The sequence below is a fragment of the Talpa occidentalis genome, unplaced genomic scaffold (genome assembly GCF_014898055.3).
Source record: "Talpa occidentalis isolate TD23 unplaced genomic scaffold, MPIMG_talOcc4v2.1, whole genome shotgun sequence".
NCBI classification, from domain to species: domain Eukaryota; kingdom Metazoa; phylum Chordata; class Mammalia; order Eulipotyphla; family Talpidae; genus Talpa; species Talpa occidentalis.
In genome coordinates this window covers 108,023,497-108,040,306 of record NW_026555331.1, presented here as the reverse complement: position 1 = coordinate 108,040,306, position 16,810 = coordinate 108,023,497, and the positions used below count along the sequence as shown (strand labels likewise).

Sequence of the window (16,810 nt, the reverse complement as noted above, 5' to 3'; positions counted from 1 at the left end):
GACAACTGCTCAATTACCCAGATAGCTGAAAACGATGTCAACTTTGGGTCCTGATGCATTATTAATGTTGGCCCTTTTCTTCCAGCTGTATTGCATGGTCCTTGTCTGCTGAGAACAGGCAGGGTATTCTCTCTGTGTTGTGTCCCTTGGAGGCAGGCCAGAATGGAATCCTGCTCCAAAATGTTACTTCCCTTCAAAGGTGAAAAGTATGAGTCACATCTGTTCATCCCTATGGGTTAGATCCACGCAGCTTCTCCTCTGAGCCGCTTCTCCCCTGCACCATTTCATGGGTGATTAAAGACAGGCAAGCGTGTTCTGCTCTGCTCTGCTCAGCTCCAGTGAGGTCAGAACCTGCAGTGCAAAGAGGGATTTTCCTTTGCTTTGCAAACACTGAGCTACGTCACGGAGCCTCGAGGGTGCTATCAGTTGTTGCCATGAAAGCGCCAACTGACGGGATATTGATTTGGCGCTTGGTTAGCAGAAGCTGGGACAAATGGGGCTCTGGCCCTGGTGGGCGACCCTGCGGACAAGAAAATTGTGGCCCAAGTGTTTGCGAATGCCAGGCTAGATGGCCTCAGCCAACGGCACAAAATGATGTGGTGTGAGGCTGCTGCTAGGAGACCCAGGATAATGAGTTTGTGCATACTTTGAGAGCAAACTCTGATAAATAGTCAAATTTAAACACCTGCTTAATGTGTTTGAAATAAAAGAGAAAGAGAAGTCCAGTCATTACATTTTTAGAAGTCTTTTTGTCTTGAAATATCCGACAGCTTATTTAACAGTGGTTTTCTTTCCTTCCCCTCCCCCTTTTATATTTTATGTGATGCTGTGTTTATTAGTTGTAGCTTCCAGGGCTAAATAGTAACCGTGGGAAGTAAGCTATCACTAAACTTCTAATCCAGTTTATAATGAAATTGAATGATGTAAGTCTCCCTGCCAATATTCTGATATAAACGCATTTTCATTTGCTGAGAATGTTGTTTCTAAAAGCCAGTTATCAAATAAAGCTCCTGAGGTCACCCGTAGTAAATGACCAGCTCTCAGTCAGTAAATCTGAAACAAGTCAGACTTTAATATGGGAGGTGGAGGGTTTTTGAAAAGATCATGTATTAAAATTTCCCCTGCCCAGCTGGTTGGAGACAGATAAATTCTGCAACAAATGAATAGGAAATGTCATCACAAGTCCCAGGCAGTCGTAGCACCTTCAGGAATTGTTTGGAATTCATCTGGCAGAAATGCTTGATTTCTGATAGAGTCATATATCGGGAAGATTGGAAATTGTTGCTCTGGGAGTTAACATTGGAACCACTATGGCAAATAATACTAATTTCTACCCTGAATTCAGAGGGTGCTTCTGTTGTATTGTATGGATGGGTGAGGGGGGACTGATTTTCACAAATGCTTTCTGGGTCTTGGTGGAGGGAGGGGAAGGATTAAATGAAATATTTCTTATTTAGAGGCTAAGAGATTCAGAAGGCCATTTGGTTTGCCCGTGGTGAAAGCAGAATGACTTCTAACAGATCTTAATTGACTTGATTGGAGCTATTTTCAAGGACACAGCACTCTTTCCTTTTAATGCATTGGTTGTAATTCTCAAGCGCTTCCCTAAATCCCATTGAGGAAAATAATTTTTATTTCTTCACTTACATTTAGCCCAGGCAGTGGGGAAGCCATCTAGCTATACATGTGAGAGTCCGTCAGGTTCCATGGTGCTGCTGGAAGCACATAAATCCTTTTAGAACCTCTGGCTAAGATTTTCTTTGCATGCTAATTACTTTTAAAGTGTAGCCATAGATTTCCATTCCTCTCCATGAAGCAAGTCCTTTTCCTGCTTTTAGGTGTCTGTTTATATCTTAGAAGTAGAAACAGAAGCCCTCATCAACTTCTGATGGGTCTGTCATTCTGTACATTTGAAGGAATATGGACCAAATCAAGGTGCCTGCAGGGTCTTTTTTATTAGCACAAATTTGTCAAAAGCTTGTGGGTGGAAGGCATTCATGGAGATGCTATTCTTTTACTTTCCAGAATCTTAAAAATCCTTTCATTGCTGAGAATCACAGGTACTAGAATGGGCCATTTAGATGCCCCTGAGGACAAAATTGAAAATACTGTCAGGAGTTGTTAATATCCCTCATTCACACAAAGTCTTATTTCACTTACCCAGAGGTACAACTGCTATGTAGTCAAAAGTTAACCCTTTATGCACAAAAATAGAACTTGGGCAGAGCCTTACTGCTGTTCTCTGAATAACTCCGCCTTAGCATCTGGTTTAATTGAAGATACGTTTGTTTCCATGTCTTATGTTTGCTCCTTGAATATAGTTTACGTGGCAGGAATCACCTTGGACCATAAATGAAATGAATTTCACATTCCTCTAAGGAACCCAGTTGATCATTGGCCAGTTGATCTATTATACACTTGGGGCCTGGGGCAGTGATGCATAAGACGTTTGTGATCTCCGCCCTCCAGAAGACTGGGAAATTAGTTCAGTATTGTCACTATCGATTTGGGTGCTGGAGCTTGCCAGTCTAGAGTCTTCCTGAGTTCAGGTCTCTTCTTGAGATCATTTACTATCTATCTCTGATGAAGTCAGAGGATATTCTTGCTCATAACAAACAGAGTGATCCTTTATATACATCTGTTGAAATCCTTAAATGATTTCACTGAAAGCTGGCCCTTAAATCTGCTCTCAAGACTCGAGATGGCCCCACCCTCCTTTCTCCTCCAGTTCTTCTGAGAGCACTCTTTCCCATGTCACAGCTTACCTTCCCAGTCACAACTTACCTCCTTCCAGTTCCTTCTTGCTTCTGAATCTTTGCACATGCTCTTCCCTCTTGTCGGAATGCTATCCTGCTTGTTACCTGGATGACTCCTTTCCTCATTCAGTTCTGGGCTCGGGTGTCACCTGTTCATGGAGCCATTCCTGACCACTTGGGTGGATTAAAGAAGGCAGTAAAATCGGTGGCACTCTGCCCCGCCCCCACTCCCCTTATCTTAGGTGGTGACATTTATTTCTCCGACCCTTGAATCAGGGTTAACCCTGTGATTGCTTTAAACAACCACATGCAGCAGAAGTGATGCTTTGGCAGATGTGGGCCTGGGTTTTAAGAGGACTGGCAATTTCTCCTTCTGCCATATTGGAACACTTGCTCTTGCCATTTTGCTGCCACCCAAAGTTGTCTAAGATTGCCACGTGGAGAGACTATGTGGAGAGACCATGAGGCAAGAGAGAAGTACCAGGCTTTCATCTGTCCCTGCTAAGACCCCAGACTCGTCATTGAAACCATACTGGATATCTATCCCCAGTTGCCATCTGACTGCAGCTGCATGGGCAGCCCCCAACAAGACCAGAAGAACTGTCTGGTCAACCTGCAGAATCATGAGAAATAAATCATAATTCCTGTTCTGAGCCACTAAATTTCAGCGGGTTGTTTGTTACAAGCCTATAATTGACAGAAATGCCAACCTATTTATAAATCCCACCCACATTGTTTTCTGTACTGGCTTCTGTTTATTTTCTTTTCAGCACTTTTCACAATTTACAATGATGTATTTGTTGTTTTATAATTTGTTTGGTATCTGTTTCCCCAATTAGACTGATGGTCCATGATGCAGGCACTGGATTTTTTATTGACTACTGCATACTTTCTATCACATACTTTCTATCACTTTCTATACATAGGAAGCACTCAGCAAATGTTTCCTGAATGACTGCATTTTAAAGATTCCAGCATTTGCTTGTTTGTGAGATTGTTTCTTCTCCCCCATACAGAGACAAAAATCTAGCAGTCATCTCTGATGGCAGTTCAGAAATTTTTTTAAAAACATTTTTTTTTACCTTTTTTATAAATCACAAATACTTGTTAAATCACAATTCTACTTTTCATTTACTACCCAGTTTCTACCTTTGCCTTCTTTTAATGGTTCTCTGCTGCTGACATAAGCATAGAAAGACTAGGCTTTCATATGGTAGCCCAGGCCATCTCAGTCTGCATGCCCCACCTTTGCCTGTGTCCCTTTCTTGGTTTCCTTACCCCCATCATATCAGGCTCATTATTCCTCTTCTTTACCCTTTTTCCTGCAGGAAGCCATTGTTTGTTGTTTATTTTTATATTCCCCATACAATTGCAACTCCCTTATTTTGACCCCTATCCCTCCTTCTCCCCACCCCAGTGTGTCTCTGGTTCATAGTTGTTTGTTGATTTTGAAGCCATTGTTCATGGCCTATGCTTTTAGGCGGTATTCTTTCTTTTTATCTATGAACAAACCATGGAACCAAATCCTTGAATGGGAGCAGGAGCCGTTCTTGAGAACCAGAAGTTCAGAAATTCCAGGGACATGGCTCTGGTTGCAGCTCTGTCACCATCAAATGCCAGTTCCTGTGTACTCTTATCTTCTAACCTTCTTGAGTTGCTCCTTCCTATTGGTGTAATTAGGAGCTTGAGTATATGGATTACCGAGGTCCCTTTCAGCACTGAGGTTTTCCACATGAGAATTTGCTTTACAGTGATAGGAAGAATAACCGGCTGATTAATGTGCATTTGAGTCAGAATTTGGCTGACTGTAGCATCAGCAGTTTTACATGAACAAAATTTTCAATTTCATTAGTACAGCCAAGTTAATTTTGCTGGGTTGGCAGTGTGTTCTGAGAGGCAGCGTGGCCACTGAGGCCAGGAGTGAGGCAGGCTTGCTGTCGTGCTCCTAGGCCAACTAGCAGGACGATGGATGAGCCAAGTGGAGCTAGCAGACCTCGAGGACCTCATCTACTCCATTTCTAATCCGGGGATAGTAATAATATGTGTTTCACTCACTTTAAGGTTGTTTTTTTTTTTAAAGATTTATTTATGTATGCATACAAGAGCTGGGGTACAGGCCAGAGATTAAGGGGGTGAGAGGATCACCAGAGACAGAGTGGGGAGCAGAACAGGCAGATGTACTGAAATACACTGCTGAGGGGAGCAGTGGGCGTAACAGAAGAGGTCTGCTGCACCATGTGGTAATCTCCCCGGCCTGCTGAGAATCGAACTCATACCACAGAGGCCATGGATTGCTTCATAGTGTGGTGCTTAACCCTTTGCGCCACCAGGGAGGCCCTCAAGGTTGTTTTGAAGGGCTAATGTGTATAATATGGTGATGCTTTGATAGGTTATAATTAGCTAGTTATTTGTCAAAATATATATAAGCTTCTGGTATTTACATTGGTGCTCTGCCTACTCCAGGTTTCTGTGCTGTTTTCTATCTTCTTTTTCTTCATTTCCTGTTGGATCACTGAGCTGGGAGAAGACCTACTATTCTGTTAGAGCCTCTAACATTGAAGGCACTGATCAGAAATTTTTTTTAAACTCCTTACAATAATTTTCTAACAGAAGGAGTTCTGTTAGGATTCTTTTAGTTGTCAGTGATGAAAATTTGATTTAAGATAATTTAAGTGAAAAAAATGGGGGTGAGTATTTATTCAGGTCATATAGCTTTAAAGTTCACTGGTACCTTTGACCTCAGGCATAGCAGGATCAAGGGGCTTAGCAGAGCCTTTCATATTTTTCTCTGTCTTTCTCATTCTGTTTCTCTCTTTGCTGATGTCATATTTTTCTGGTATATTCTTACTACATGGCAGAAAGATAACTCAGGGCCAAGATAGCCTCAAGCCTTAGAGATTTTTACCTCAAAGAGGAGAGAAATAGGTCTTTCTCTTTTCCAGTAACTACATGAAATCTCCCCTGAGGAAACCAGCATTATATCTGTTTTAGCTGTGTGTCATCCTCTGAGTAATCACGTTGTTCAGAAACACAGGGCAGTGGCTCTGATTGGCCAACTTAGGTTATGCTTATCATAGTCAAATACAGGCAGGCACCAGACTCCAGAATTTTTCCTTCAGCATTTTTTTTTGGGGGGGGGCAGTGAAAAGCTTGGTTAGACCAGGTAGGCCATACTGTTAATTTTAAATCAAGGTATATAAAAAGTGGAAGGCATCCAGGATCCAGGTCATTGAACCCAACCTAGCCATGGCTTGAGAAGAGAAATGTCTTGTCTTAGGTCCCATGTGATTCAGTGCTACTCTAAGTCCTTTTCTTTGCCTGTGCTACTTTCTCTGGAAGGACCATGTGAGTTTCTCCTGTTAGCGCAACAAAGGATCCCACTAGAGAGGGACAAAAACCAGCTCACATGCAGGTTACATGGGATTGCCCCTGAGCTGTCACTCCATCTTGTCTCTGCTCCCCTTTTTTTCTCCTTCCCTCTCTGGATAGCAGGAATATCCAGAGATCCCATTTCAGATGGGGCTGAGAATGGAGGTCTTCTGGCCAGTTCACTGCCTCTCCTTGCACCTCTTTTTTCTAGTGGAGCTGCTTCCCAGGACAGAGCTTGCCTCAAATCATAAATCAAACTGGCAACATCAAAGGGAAAAGCAGTGTGACTGTCATCAAAGAGGCCTCTTTACTGGGCAGGGAAGCCAGTGGGAGGGAAGATCCTCTGCTGCCAGTGTGTAATGGGGGCTGGCACACATCTGTTGTGGGTGGGAAGGAGGGGCTGCTGTGCTGGTGGTGCTACTTCCGATGTTCTAAATGCTTCTCCAGAATTTCCTCCTCAACAGACTCTCTTCATGATGCCACTGCCAAGTCATGAAAAATGTATCTAGGACACTGGCTTGCTTTATGGAGGTCAAAACAAGCAGTCAGAATCTCATAGCTGGAAGATGGGTGCTCTTGGGGCATGATGCTGTCCTTTTCTGAATCTGTCTCTTTTCTTGATCCAACTCTTCCTTCATTGTATGCTGAGGAGCTTATTTGCCTCTGGTAGCTGGATTCCTCTTAGGGAGCCCCCATGATCATTTGTGCCTTTCATAGTTGTTGTACATTTATGTATCAGGTTTCCAGAGAGTTGACCTAAGTGTGTGCTGCACATTCAGGGCAGCATGTACCTCCACATGTCCATGACCACAGCTCCCTCTGCTTACAAACACTCTACCCATGGCTCCCAGTCATCTGCAGTAGAGGGCCAAGCTTATTCCATGATGATAAGAATCTGACTGACCCTTCCAGCATTTTCTCCTGCTTTTCTTAGCCATACACTTAGTTTTGCATGTCACTGGAAAGTCCATCCTATCTCATGCTCTGTGTCTCGTTCATTCAGTGCCCTCCTTCTGGAAACTCCTGCCGTTGCTCACCTCCATGTAAGCAACCTCTTATCCCCCTTGGGTATCTTGTTCAAATGGCAGCTCTGCTCTGTAGCCTTCTAATACCCACCCCCCCCCCCAGCAGTAGAGACCGTTTCATCTGTGTCCTTGCAGCCCCACCCTTTCTGTTTTGTATGTTTTTACTTGTCTTTTTGTGTGTGTGCAGGGAGGTAATATAACAATAGGAGAACGAACAAGAGCTTTGCATTATGGGCTGGGGTTAAAATTTGGCTTAGCCATTGAACTCTGTAAATGTAATCTGAATTTTGGGGACTTTTTCTTTATTTGTAAATGGGAATAAAGAAATATTCTGAAGTATTTTGTTGAGAATGAAAGGAAATAACCTATGAAGTTCTTAGAGTAGTGCTTGGCACTTGTATTTTCTTAATACCTGGAAAGGGTCGTACTTATTGTGAATATAATTGAATCGTGAAATCTTAGATTTCAGGTAACTGAAGTTTTGTTCTCATGCCTACAAACCTGATCTAGTCCCTTGTCAAATAATGATCGAACTTCTCTTTGAATTCTGCCAGGGACAGTGGGCTCACTTTCTCTGTGATCCTTAATGTCAATGCAGAGATTTGCTAGTACATATGCTAAGTTACTGTGTGTCTGCTTGGGAGACTATTTAAATTACATAGAAATTGGCAGTTATATGTATGTGTGTCTGTAATATAAATATATATGTAAATATATAAATATGTTTATATATTATGCATGTTGATATATATTTAGTGATGTTTCACCATACAAGGTTTACTAAAAGGTTCTATTCAAAAAGCTGGGTTAGAAAGTTACAATGGAAATTAACCCCCAAAGCAAAGATGTGAGTGACTTTGCATTTTCTTAGAGCATTGTTTTGCGTGGGTTTGACTCTGTATTTTGCTTGCCTCTGAGCGGTATGTAGTAGGAGCTATGGCCTATAATGCTGCTGCTACTATTAAGTGTATCTTATCTGTGATAAAGGGAGAACAAAACCTGAGTGATGTAATAGCATTGTGCATATAATAGTAGTAAGATTTTGTTGGCAGAGAGAAGACTCACTTTTCCTAATATGGTTAGAAAGAACCCTGCATTAGGAAGAGGGAATCCAAAGACATTTTCTGGTTTTTGGTCCCATTATCTCATGCATGAATTGAGAACATTGGGCATCCACAGGTGGAATAGAGAGGAGGCAGAGATGGACTGTGTCCCTGAGCATGAACTAGTTACTCCCTGGCCCTGTTTAACTGGAGCAGCTCTAGCTTTACTTTTAAAATCTGACATATGCATTGGACTCCCTTATAAGATGTTATTTGAAATAAAATATTCTGATGCTTAACAAATTGGAACTTCTAAACTAGCTTATCTTTAAGATTCCGTCCTACTCCAAAAGTGATTATGACTGTAAAATATAGCAACATTCTGTCCTTATCAATTTTTTAATACATGTTTAGTTTTAAAAGTTTTTCTAAAATGAAATTGTCATGTTTCAGAAACTTTTTAAAAAGCGTTTTTGTCTTCCCTGTCAGATTTGTGTAATTGCAGTGAAAGACTCTTCCTTTCCTCCCTCCGCCATTCGTTTTTCTCTGACTTAATCAAAATCCTACAAACACTAGGAAAAAGGCATTGATATGGTGTTGGGCAGGACGATGAATTTCATCCTTTATCCTCTCCTTCCAGGCGGTTCTTCAGAGAAACCATGGGGTCATCAGAGTCTATATTCAGCAATATGTATTTCTCTTTTCAGCAATTCTTCGTCCCATGTCTCTCCAGATAACTTCATACAATCATAAAGGTGGAAGAGATATACTTTGTTTTATTTTTTATTTTTGCCTATATTCTTCATTTAATAATTTTGGAAAATGGGACTCTGTGAGGGAGACAACTTTGTATTAGATAAGGTAATGAGCCATAACTCAAGCTCTGGTCTCCCCACTTCTGTTCTCCCTTTATAGCCCTAGATAATCTCTTAGTGCTTTTGTTTTCTTATTGTAGAATGGGAATAACACAGATGGTCTGTGACTTATGATGACTTGTCCTACAATTTTTCAACTTTATGAAGTAGGAAAAGCAAAACTGATCCAGTAGAAGTTGGAATTTTTTGAGTTTTGCGTTTTTCCTGGATCATTGACTTGCAGAATGATACTGTCCTGTTATGCTGGGCACTTGGTACAGGGGATGGGGGATGAGGTGGTGTTTGCAGTGCTATTCAGGCACATGATCCACCACCATTTTTTGAATCTTGTGTTTTCACATCCCATGATGGCAAAGTAAAGACCACCTGTGTCTGAGGTACTCATCGCTTTATTATAAAAGATCTTGTGTTCGATGATTTTGCCAAACTGTGGGTTAACGTAGGTGTCCTGACCGCACTTGAGATAGGCTAGGCCAGCTCTCATGTTTGGTAAGCCAGGTATATTAAATGTATTTTAGACTTGGGATTTGTTTATTGGGTGCTAACCCTAGTGTAACGTGAGCGTAGACCTTTAGACTAGTGCTTTGACCAGAGTTTTTGATATGTTTGCTGTTGTTATCATCATTACACTTCCATATTCTTCCCAACATACACAAATGGATGAAAATCCCATTTGGGGTTAATCTCTTTTTTAACATCCCATTCTCTCCAGACACTGTTCCTTGCTAGGTGGCATTAGGTGGGTAATTGGTTTTATTCATGTACTACGTAGGCTGTGTAATGCTGTTTTGCCTGGTAGTTAATGTCTTGACTCAGTGAAAATATACGTGCTACCAGAAAACCTTGAAGGGCTGACTTTAATGAGGTGACTTCAGATTGTGCGGCAGGTGAGTGTGCAAGTCCTTTTCCATCGGTTCTGTCCATTCACTGTGGGCACGTACCTTCGCTGCTGGAATGTGTGGGGCTAGCCATGCCACTCTCATCTCATTTCTGAAAAGTAAATGCCAACTGCCAATTGGGTGAGCATTTAGGTTTCAGACACTGTCATTTTATTTCTCTACCGAGGTCACATGAATGGACCTTTACTTGCACAATGAACAACTACAATAGTTTTCACTTTTAAGTGGATCTTACTTTTGAAAAGCAGGATGTGATAGAATGAAAGGAGTGGGGTTGAAAGAATCATTACCTATTCGTGAGAAAAAAAATACTGTGTTGGGCAAGCTGAAGTGTTGTGTTTGAAATGGTCCTTGGGAGGTGGAGTTGGCTTCCTCTAGAAGAGGGTTTGACCACCAGTTCCACCACACCGGCTGCATACCTGGTCCAGCTCTTCCAGAGCATTCTCATTCATTGGCATTGTGAATGGCATAGGACCAGGGGGACTCTGAGGATAGGACCGGCAGCTTTGTGGAGCCCAAACTATTGCCCACCGCAACATCTGCCAACCCGTCACCCAATGGGGACCTCTGAGGAGTATGTGGCATAAACCAGTGGAAATTCCTCAGTGTAGGTTTATGTGTTTGTTTATTTATTTGCTATTTATTTGTTTGTTTGTTTAGAGAGGGAGGGAGGGAAGTGGGGGGGGCGCTTCCATTAGCAAGAATATATCAGGACTTTCCAAATGTGGATGTGCGGTTTGTTTGCTCACATCGGTCGCAGTAGTATTTCAAAATGGAACCAGCTCCTGGCGGGTGTGTAAGTGAGAGCTGTAAATGAAAACTCTCAGCTCGGACTCAGCGGAACCTCGCTGCTGCTGTTTGCCCCGCGAGTCCCCCGGGAGGACACAGACCTCCCTTCCTTCTGATTTGCGCGCGTGCTGCCGTGTTATTTATTTTGTGCGGACTTCAGAAGCCATCTACACACCCGGCTGGGGCCCTGGCGCACGCGGATCTCAGGGCAGAGGCTGGACCCCCGCGGGCGGGCGCCCCGCAGCCGGCGGTGCCCCCTCGGCGCGCCCCTCCCTGGGCGCTCGCGGGTGCCAGACCAGACGCCAGCCCGGGCGCGCTGACAGACGACTTTTCTCAGTTGTCAATTTTCTCGCTTGTCAGTAGAGCTGCTGGTAAGTGAAAAAAAAAAAAAAAATAGGGGGCGCAGTGGCAGCGAGGTAGAGAGGAGGGCACATAGGGGGCAAGAGGGGAGCGCGGCGCCCCAGGACAGAGGGCTGGGGCGGAGCCGAGGTGCGTGGCCTAAGGGTCAGACATCCCGCCCCGGCCAACTTCCCCCTCTGCGCATCCCGGCTCACCTCTCTCCCCTTTTCAGTTTCTCCCCCTTCGTTTTCTCTCCTTCCACCTCGGTCCCCTCGCCTCCAAATCCTTCAGCAGTCACACCGATCGCTTCTGTGGCTTTGTTTAAAAAGAAAGAAGAGGAAGAAGAACAAAAAAAGAAGACGAATTCAGATAGGTCTGAGGTGCCTTCTTGAGCAGGAGCACAATCCATATCCCTGGGCATTAGCCCGGGACCATGTCTGGTTTCAGCAGCTGCCTCCCAGGGTCACCTGGGCCTGGTGTCACCCTTCGTCTGAGCCAGCTTTAAGTCCGGATTGTGGGGGCGCAGAAGGGGGAGCGCACTGAGAAAGTGACAAACACGCGCAGAGCCTGCCTGGGGCTCCAGGGCCCTGCTGAGTGTGGAGGCGGGGAGGGGACAGCCCAAACTCTCTCAGTCTCACTCCCAGTGATAACCTGCAGCTATGGAGTCCCCAACCAAGGAGATTGAAGAATTTGAGAGCAACTCTCTGAAATACCTGCAACCTGAACAGATCGAGAAAATTTGGCTTCGCCTCCGAGGACTGTAAGTACATCTATTTATTTCTCTTGTCCCTTCACCCTCTGCCATCAGCATTTGACTACACAGCCACAATTACCACTGCTCAACCTGCCCCTCTCCTGCATGGCCCTTTAAATATAACCCTGAAAGTTCCACAACTGCCTGTTAACTACAGTCACTGCTACCTTCCTTTTGACAGAGAGCTGTCTTTTTCTTAGACTGTGTTCTTTGCAGAGGGGAAGATGTTCTTTGATTTCGGTTGTAGTAGTTCACTACACCTGGAGATGTTCTGGTCCTCTTTGCCCAGGGAAAAAAGTTTGGGAGCAAAGACTTCCAATCAAAGGCAGCCTTTCCTGCAAAGTGCTTGCAAACACCTTGGTCGGTCAAGGAACTTAACCAAGAGTTCAAATTCAACCTACTTTCTAATTGCTTAAATTCTGTTCTCATCCTTTACCTAGCCCAGTTCAACTTCTGATATTTTCTTAGGATTCTTTCTAGCAGAAAAATGGTTACTGGAACGAAGGGCTGTTTTGGAGAAAGTGGGGGTCAGAAGCAGTATTTGAATTTCTTAGCAACATTTGTGCAGTAAAATGGGACATTTGCTTTTAATACAGAAATTCTTGTTGATCTGAGGGGCAGTATCTGAATTTCTTTACTTTATTGACTTTTACCTGGCTTGGGGGTACAGAGGAGAGGTAACCTAAAAATACAGAGTATTTTTTTTTTTTTTGGTGACAAGATTTCATAAATAATGAACTGCTGGTCATCCCAGGCAGGAAGCCATAGTGATAACTCCTCAGTTGAAGCAGATACCAAAGTCACCTGCCATAACTACCAGACACTCATTTCATCAGATAATTGGCATCCAATTTTTAGTACAGTTAAAAAAATTAGTTTTTCTCCAAGTGTATTCTCCAGCCATTCTGTTCTTACCAAGAGTAGTGATGGGCAAATCAGCAGTTTGTTTTGTTACAGTTATTGTTTATGAATGTAATAAACATGTGTGTGCTCCCCACCCCAAACCAAAACAAATAAAAAAGGCATTGATCTGAGTCAACCAGCTTCATCTGAGGGGAGACCACATCACAACCAAATATGCAAAACTTCTGAAGGGAAGCAAGAAGGTTGTGGTGTCTCTTTAAAGGGTTTCTCTTCAAAGTGCAATTTATAAAAGCCCTTCCATCAGGAATGGAAGTAAGCTTCATTGTCAGTGATCCCAATGGGAAACCAGGCCAAATAATATGGTTTTTGAATTGTCTGACTGCTGCAAGCTGAAGCTGTAAACTTACTTGGAAACCTTGCCAGCTGGCCTGCGGGCTCTCCTGGCAGTTGAGATACATGCAAGGCAGCACCTCTTGCAGAGGGATGTTTACAGTAAGCTTGTGTTATATGAAATGAACTTTACATCTGATCCTATTGTGGTGCACACAGAAAGTTTGCTGTGTCTGCAAAGTCTAACTGTCCTTCTCCGCTGAGGCTCATGTGCACACACTCAGTGAGTGTTTTTCTGGGTTACTTCACTACTCAAACATACTCTGGAGGTACTCAGGTTAGAGAGCAGTGTTTGACAAAAGACTGAGATGGGAATTTGCATGGTTCAGAGTTGAACACAACACACTCTTGTTGCTTTCTCTGCTTCACATCTCTCCCCAAGTTGTTGGGGTGCGATGTTATCTGCATTTTCATTTTCCAGTCTCTCCTATCTACCTAGCACCCTGTGCTCTTGAACATAAAAGGTGTGGGTTGATTCTTTTCCAAATGTGTTTTTGATTTTTTTTTTTTACTCTTTATCCTTCGTACTGAGACATCTTGCCCAACAGCAATTCTAGCAGATCTCTAGCTTCACTTTCTAATTTGAAAAGGGCATGTTACTATTGTTATTATGGTGCTTTTTTTTTTTTTTTAAACCAGTGTTATAAATTTTACCACCACTTTTTTTTTTTTTAACAAAACAGTAGTGCTATGATAAGTTGTGAAAGACTCCAGATATCAAAGCACGTGCTTATTTATGCAATGTGGAATAACACTTTTGCAGTTCACAAAATCAGTACCTTAGGAGATAGTAAAGTGTGTGTTGATTTGTCCATGAAACAGACTGTCAGTAAGAGAAAGGAAACTGCCTTTCTTCACTATAGAAAGACCCAGTAGTCACGGTAGAATTTTCATATCAATTGATTACCTTGGCACCTTTACAGAAAACACTTAGGGTGACCACAGGGAACCTGACATGGAATTCAATTCAGCTTGAGAGCTATCTGAGTTCACAACTTGATCACCTCACATCTGGACTAAACTATTCCATGGTATCTAGTCTCCTTCTCAGATTCTCCCGAATTTAATCTACTGTTGAATGTTTCATCTCACCTGTTAGAATGTAAGTTTCTTGAGAGAGACACTTTGTGTGTCTTGCTCACTGCTGTACTTCCAGTTTCTAAACAGGGCTTGGCATAAAATAGGTGCTCAGTCAATAGATTATGAAGGAAATATAAAGACCTATATGTGAACTTTTTAATATTCAAAATGAAGATATATATATATGTGTGTGTATATATATATATATATATTTGGATTAGCCTATAGGCTATATTACCTATCAACACATTTTTCCATGAACTAGGAGGAGACAGGTCTTATTAACATCATGGAGGGAGGTGGTGGATGGTAGTCTAAGCTGACATAAATAAGCTTAGGATAAGATGTGGCAAGGCTACTGCCCAGGGCAGAATCCTGTTCTTGTGTTTACCCAAGTTCTGTCTGTCCCTCCACAGCCCTTCCTTTTCTGCTCTGGGGAGGAGTGCTCATTAGCAGCAGCACGAAGTCCAGGATGGTATCCTACCAAGAACTCACAGCTTAGGATATCATAGGGGGTGATCCTCTTATATTATAACCCTGCACATCCCCCCCTCAGTGCTTAATTTTTTTCTCTGTCACTATGAGAGGGAAAAGTGAGACATTTCTCTCGTGTCTCACCATCATTTATTTATTATGTTTACTCTCTGTCACCTCCAAATAAAATATAAGCTCTATAAGATCAGAGGGTTTCCCCCCTCTGTTTTGGTCGCTGGTCTATCCCCAGTGCCTACAATTCTACCTGAAACATAGTGAATTATCACTATGTATTTGAAACCAAGGACTGCTTCACAAGTTTCTCTGGAAAAGAATTAGGAAAAACTCTTAACCTAGCCTTGTAGCATTATCAACATAGTAGTTGTGCATTAAATATTGAAAGTGTGAACTTGAAGCACTACCCCAGCTGAGCCGACCACTCACACGCCTAAGTGTTTACGGTTACATTGGCTCCCCCTTCCCATGAGCAGACGCTGCATACCAAGGCCCACTGTGTTTCAAGAGGTGTAGTGTTCCCAGCTCCCTGTGCAGCCTGCCTGCCCCCTCACATGTGTGCGCACAGCTCTTTAACTGGGGGTTGGGGCGTGGGGCAGATGTTGGAGGGGCATTGTCCTTACATTTCTGGAGGGAGTCTCAGTTTTGTTTTTCCGTTAACCTCAGCTGTCAGCCTGTGCTGTGGTCCTGTCTCCTCCCACTGTAGGAGTGGCTGGAAGTTTTAAGAGCACTTCCCATTGACTGCTTTTTTTTTTTTTTTTTTAAGGGACTCTTCCAATCAGGGGAAAATCTGACCATGCTCTGCTTTATTCCTCTGATGATGTAGGGAACCTCATGACTGCTCGGGTTTGAGTCATGATGTGTACTTTGGGTCCTGAACAGGAGTTTTTCTATCACCATTCTACTGTATGACAGAATGGTACTTCTGTACCTTTTTTTTTTTTAATTGAGAGCAAGAGAACAGGTTCTACGTATTTCTTGGCATTTATTATCAGACTTGTAGTTAAGCTATTGTGTATTTATTTTGCCAAACTATGAAGTAGTCAGTATAATAAATTTTGTTTATACAGCACTCTATGAAGATGATGATTTTTTTGCATTATTTATAATAATATTATGAATTAAAAAGAGGAAAATGGTTATCAGTATAACAGACTGACAGCATTTTTTTATTGTCTGCTTTTAATATCTTGCATATTATTCTTCTTTTAATATCTTGCATATTAGGTTACCCTTAATTAACTTCATATACTATGAACTAAAGCCCATAATTAATTCCAGTTTCTGTTTGCTTATTGTCCTGGGAATATTTATTTATCCAGCAAGTTTTCCCACTCCTTTTATTATGGTAATAGACCCTACTCCCCTCCCCACCTCTCACTCCCCACAGTAGGAGTGGGCTTAAGACAGGGCTGGCCAATCATAGAGTTTCACCTTTCTGGCATTGGTTTTGGGTCTCAGGTGTGCTCCGAGCAGGAGCAGTAGAGTTCTGCATTGAGTTTGCTCAGTTGACTGTGGAAGAAGCAGCTTTTCTGTCTTCTTCTTGCCGGTGGCCACTACTAGTTCTATTTCCTGCTTCACAGAGAAGACCTTTCTGTGTTAGGGTACAGTGAGGCCAATACTCAAAGTGAAGCTAATGGAGAAGATAGCGTGCAGTTGTTTCTATGATGCTGTCTGTTCTTGCGGCTGCAGGAGCCAACCCAGCACTGCTCTTGCTAAGTCTGCTTGGAATTTGAAAGAACTCAACTATCCCCCAGTGCAGTACAGATTCTTCCTAACCACACAGCAAAAACAGAAGGGAAAACTAAGCAAGAAAGCTGGATCTTTGGTTTCATAGTTCTTATTTAATCAAGACCTCTGTATTTTCTTTCTACTCATCTCAAATTTTTAAGAGAGTCATCAGTGTTCAGAAACATAAGTTGACTCGGTTAGCATTTAACTGAGTGTCTATTATGTACAGTTACTTTGATGAGCCCCTGGGTATGCAAAAGTATATATGATACTAACTGTCCTTCATCCATTCCTGGCTAGCAAATTATATTGGCAAGGATAAGTGGAGGTACAGCAGGATGTGTTGACTATAGCTACAGAGGGGATGCAAGAGATGTACTAAGAGCTACCTCTGCCTTTGAGGGCTA

General features: G+C 42.6%; 1 protein-coding gene across 8 annotated transcripts in view; it reads left to right on the top strand.

Moving 5' to 3' along the window:
- The window catches only part of PDE1C (phosphodiesterase 1C), a 417,006-nt gene that overhangs the window by 156,351 nt on the left and 243,845 nt on the right, over positions 1 to 16,810 (top strand). For 2 of the 8 annotated variants that reach the window (XM_037509953.2, XM_037509946.2), the window contains exon 1: positions 11,267 to 11,855. The exons of 5 other annotated variants lie outside the window; for them this stretch is intronic. In XM_037509953.2, the coding sequence (XP_037365850.2) occupies positions 11,755 to 11,855 (101 nt within the window). In that variant the 5' untranslated portion in view covers positions 11,267 to 11,754. Of the gene's footprint in view, positions 1 to 11,034; positions 11,128 to 11,266; positions 11,856 to 16,810 lie in introns of those variants that run through there. One more of the 8 variants, XM_054692456.1, reaches the window with a different exon arrangement.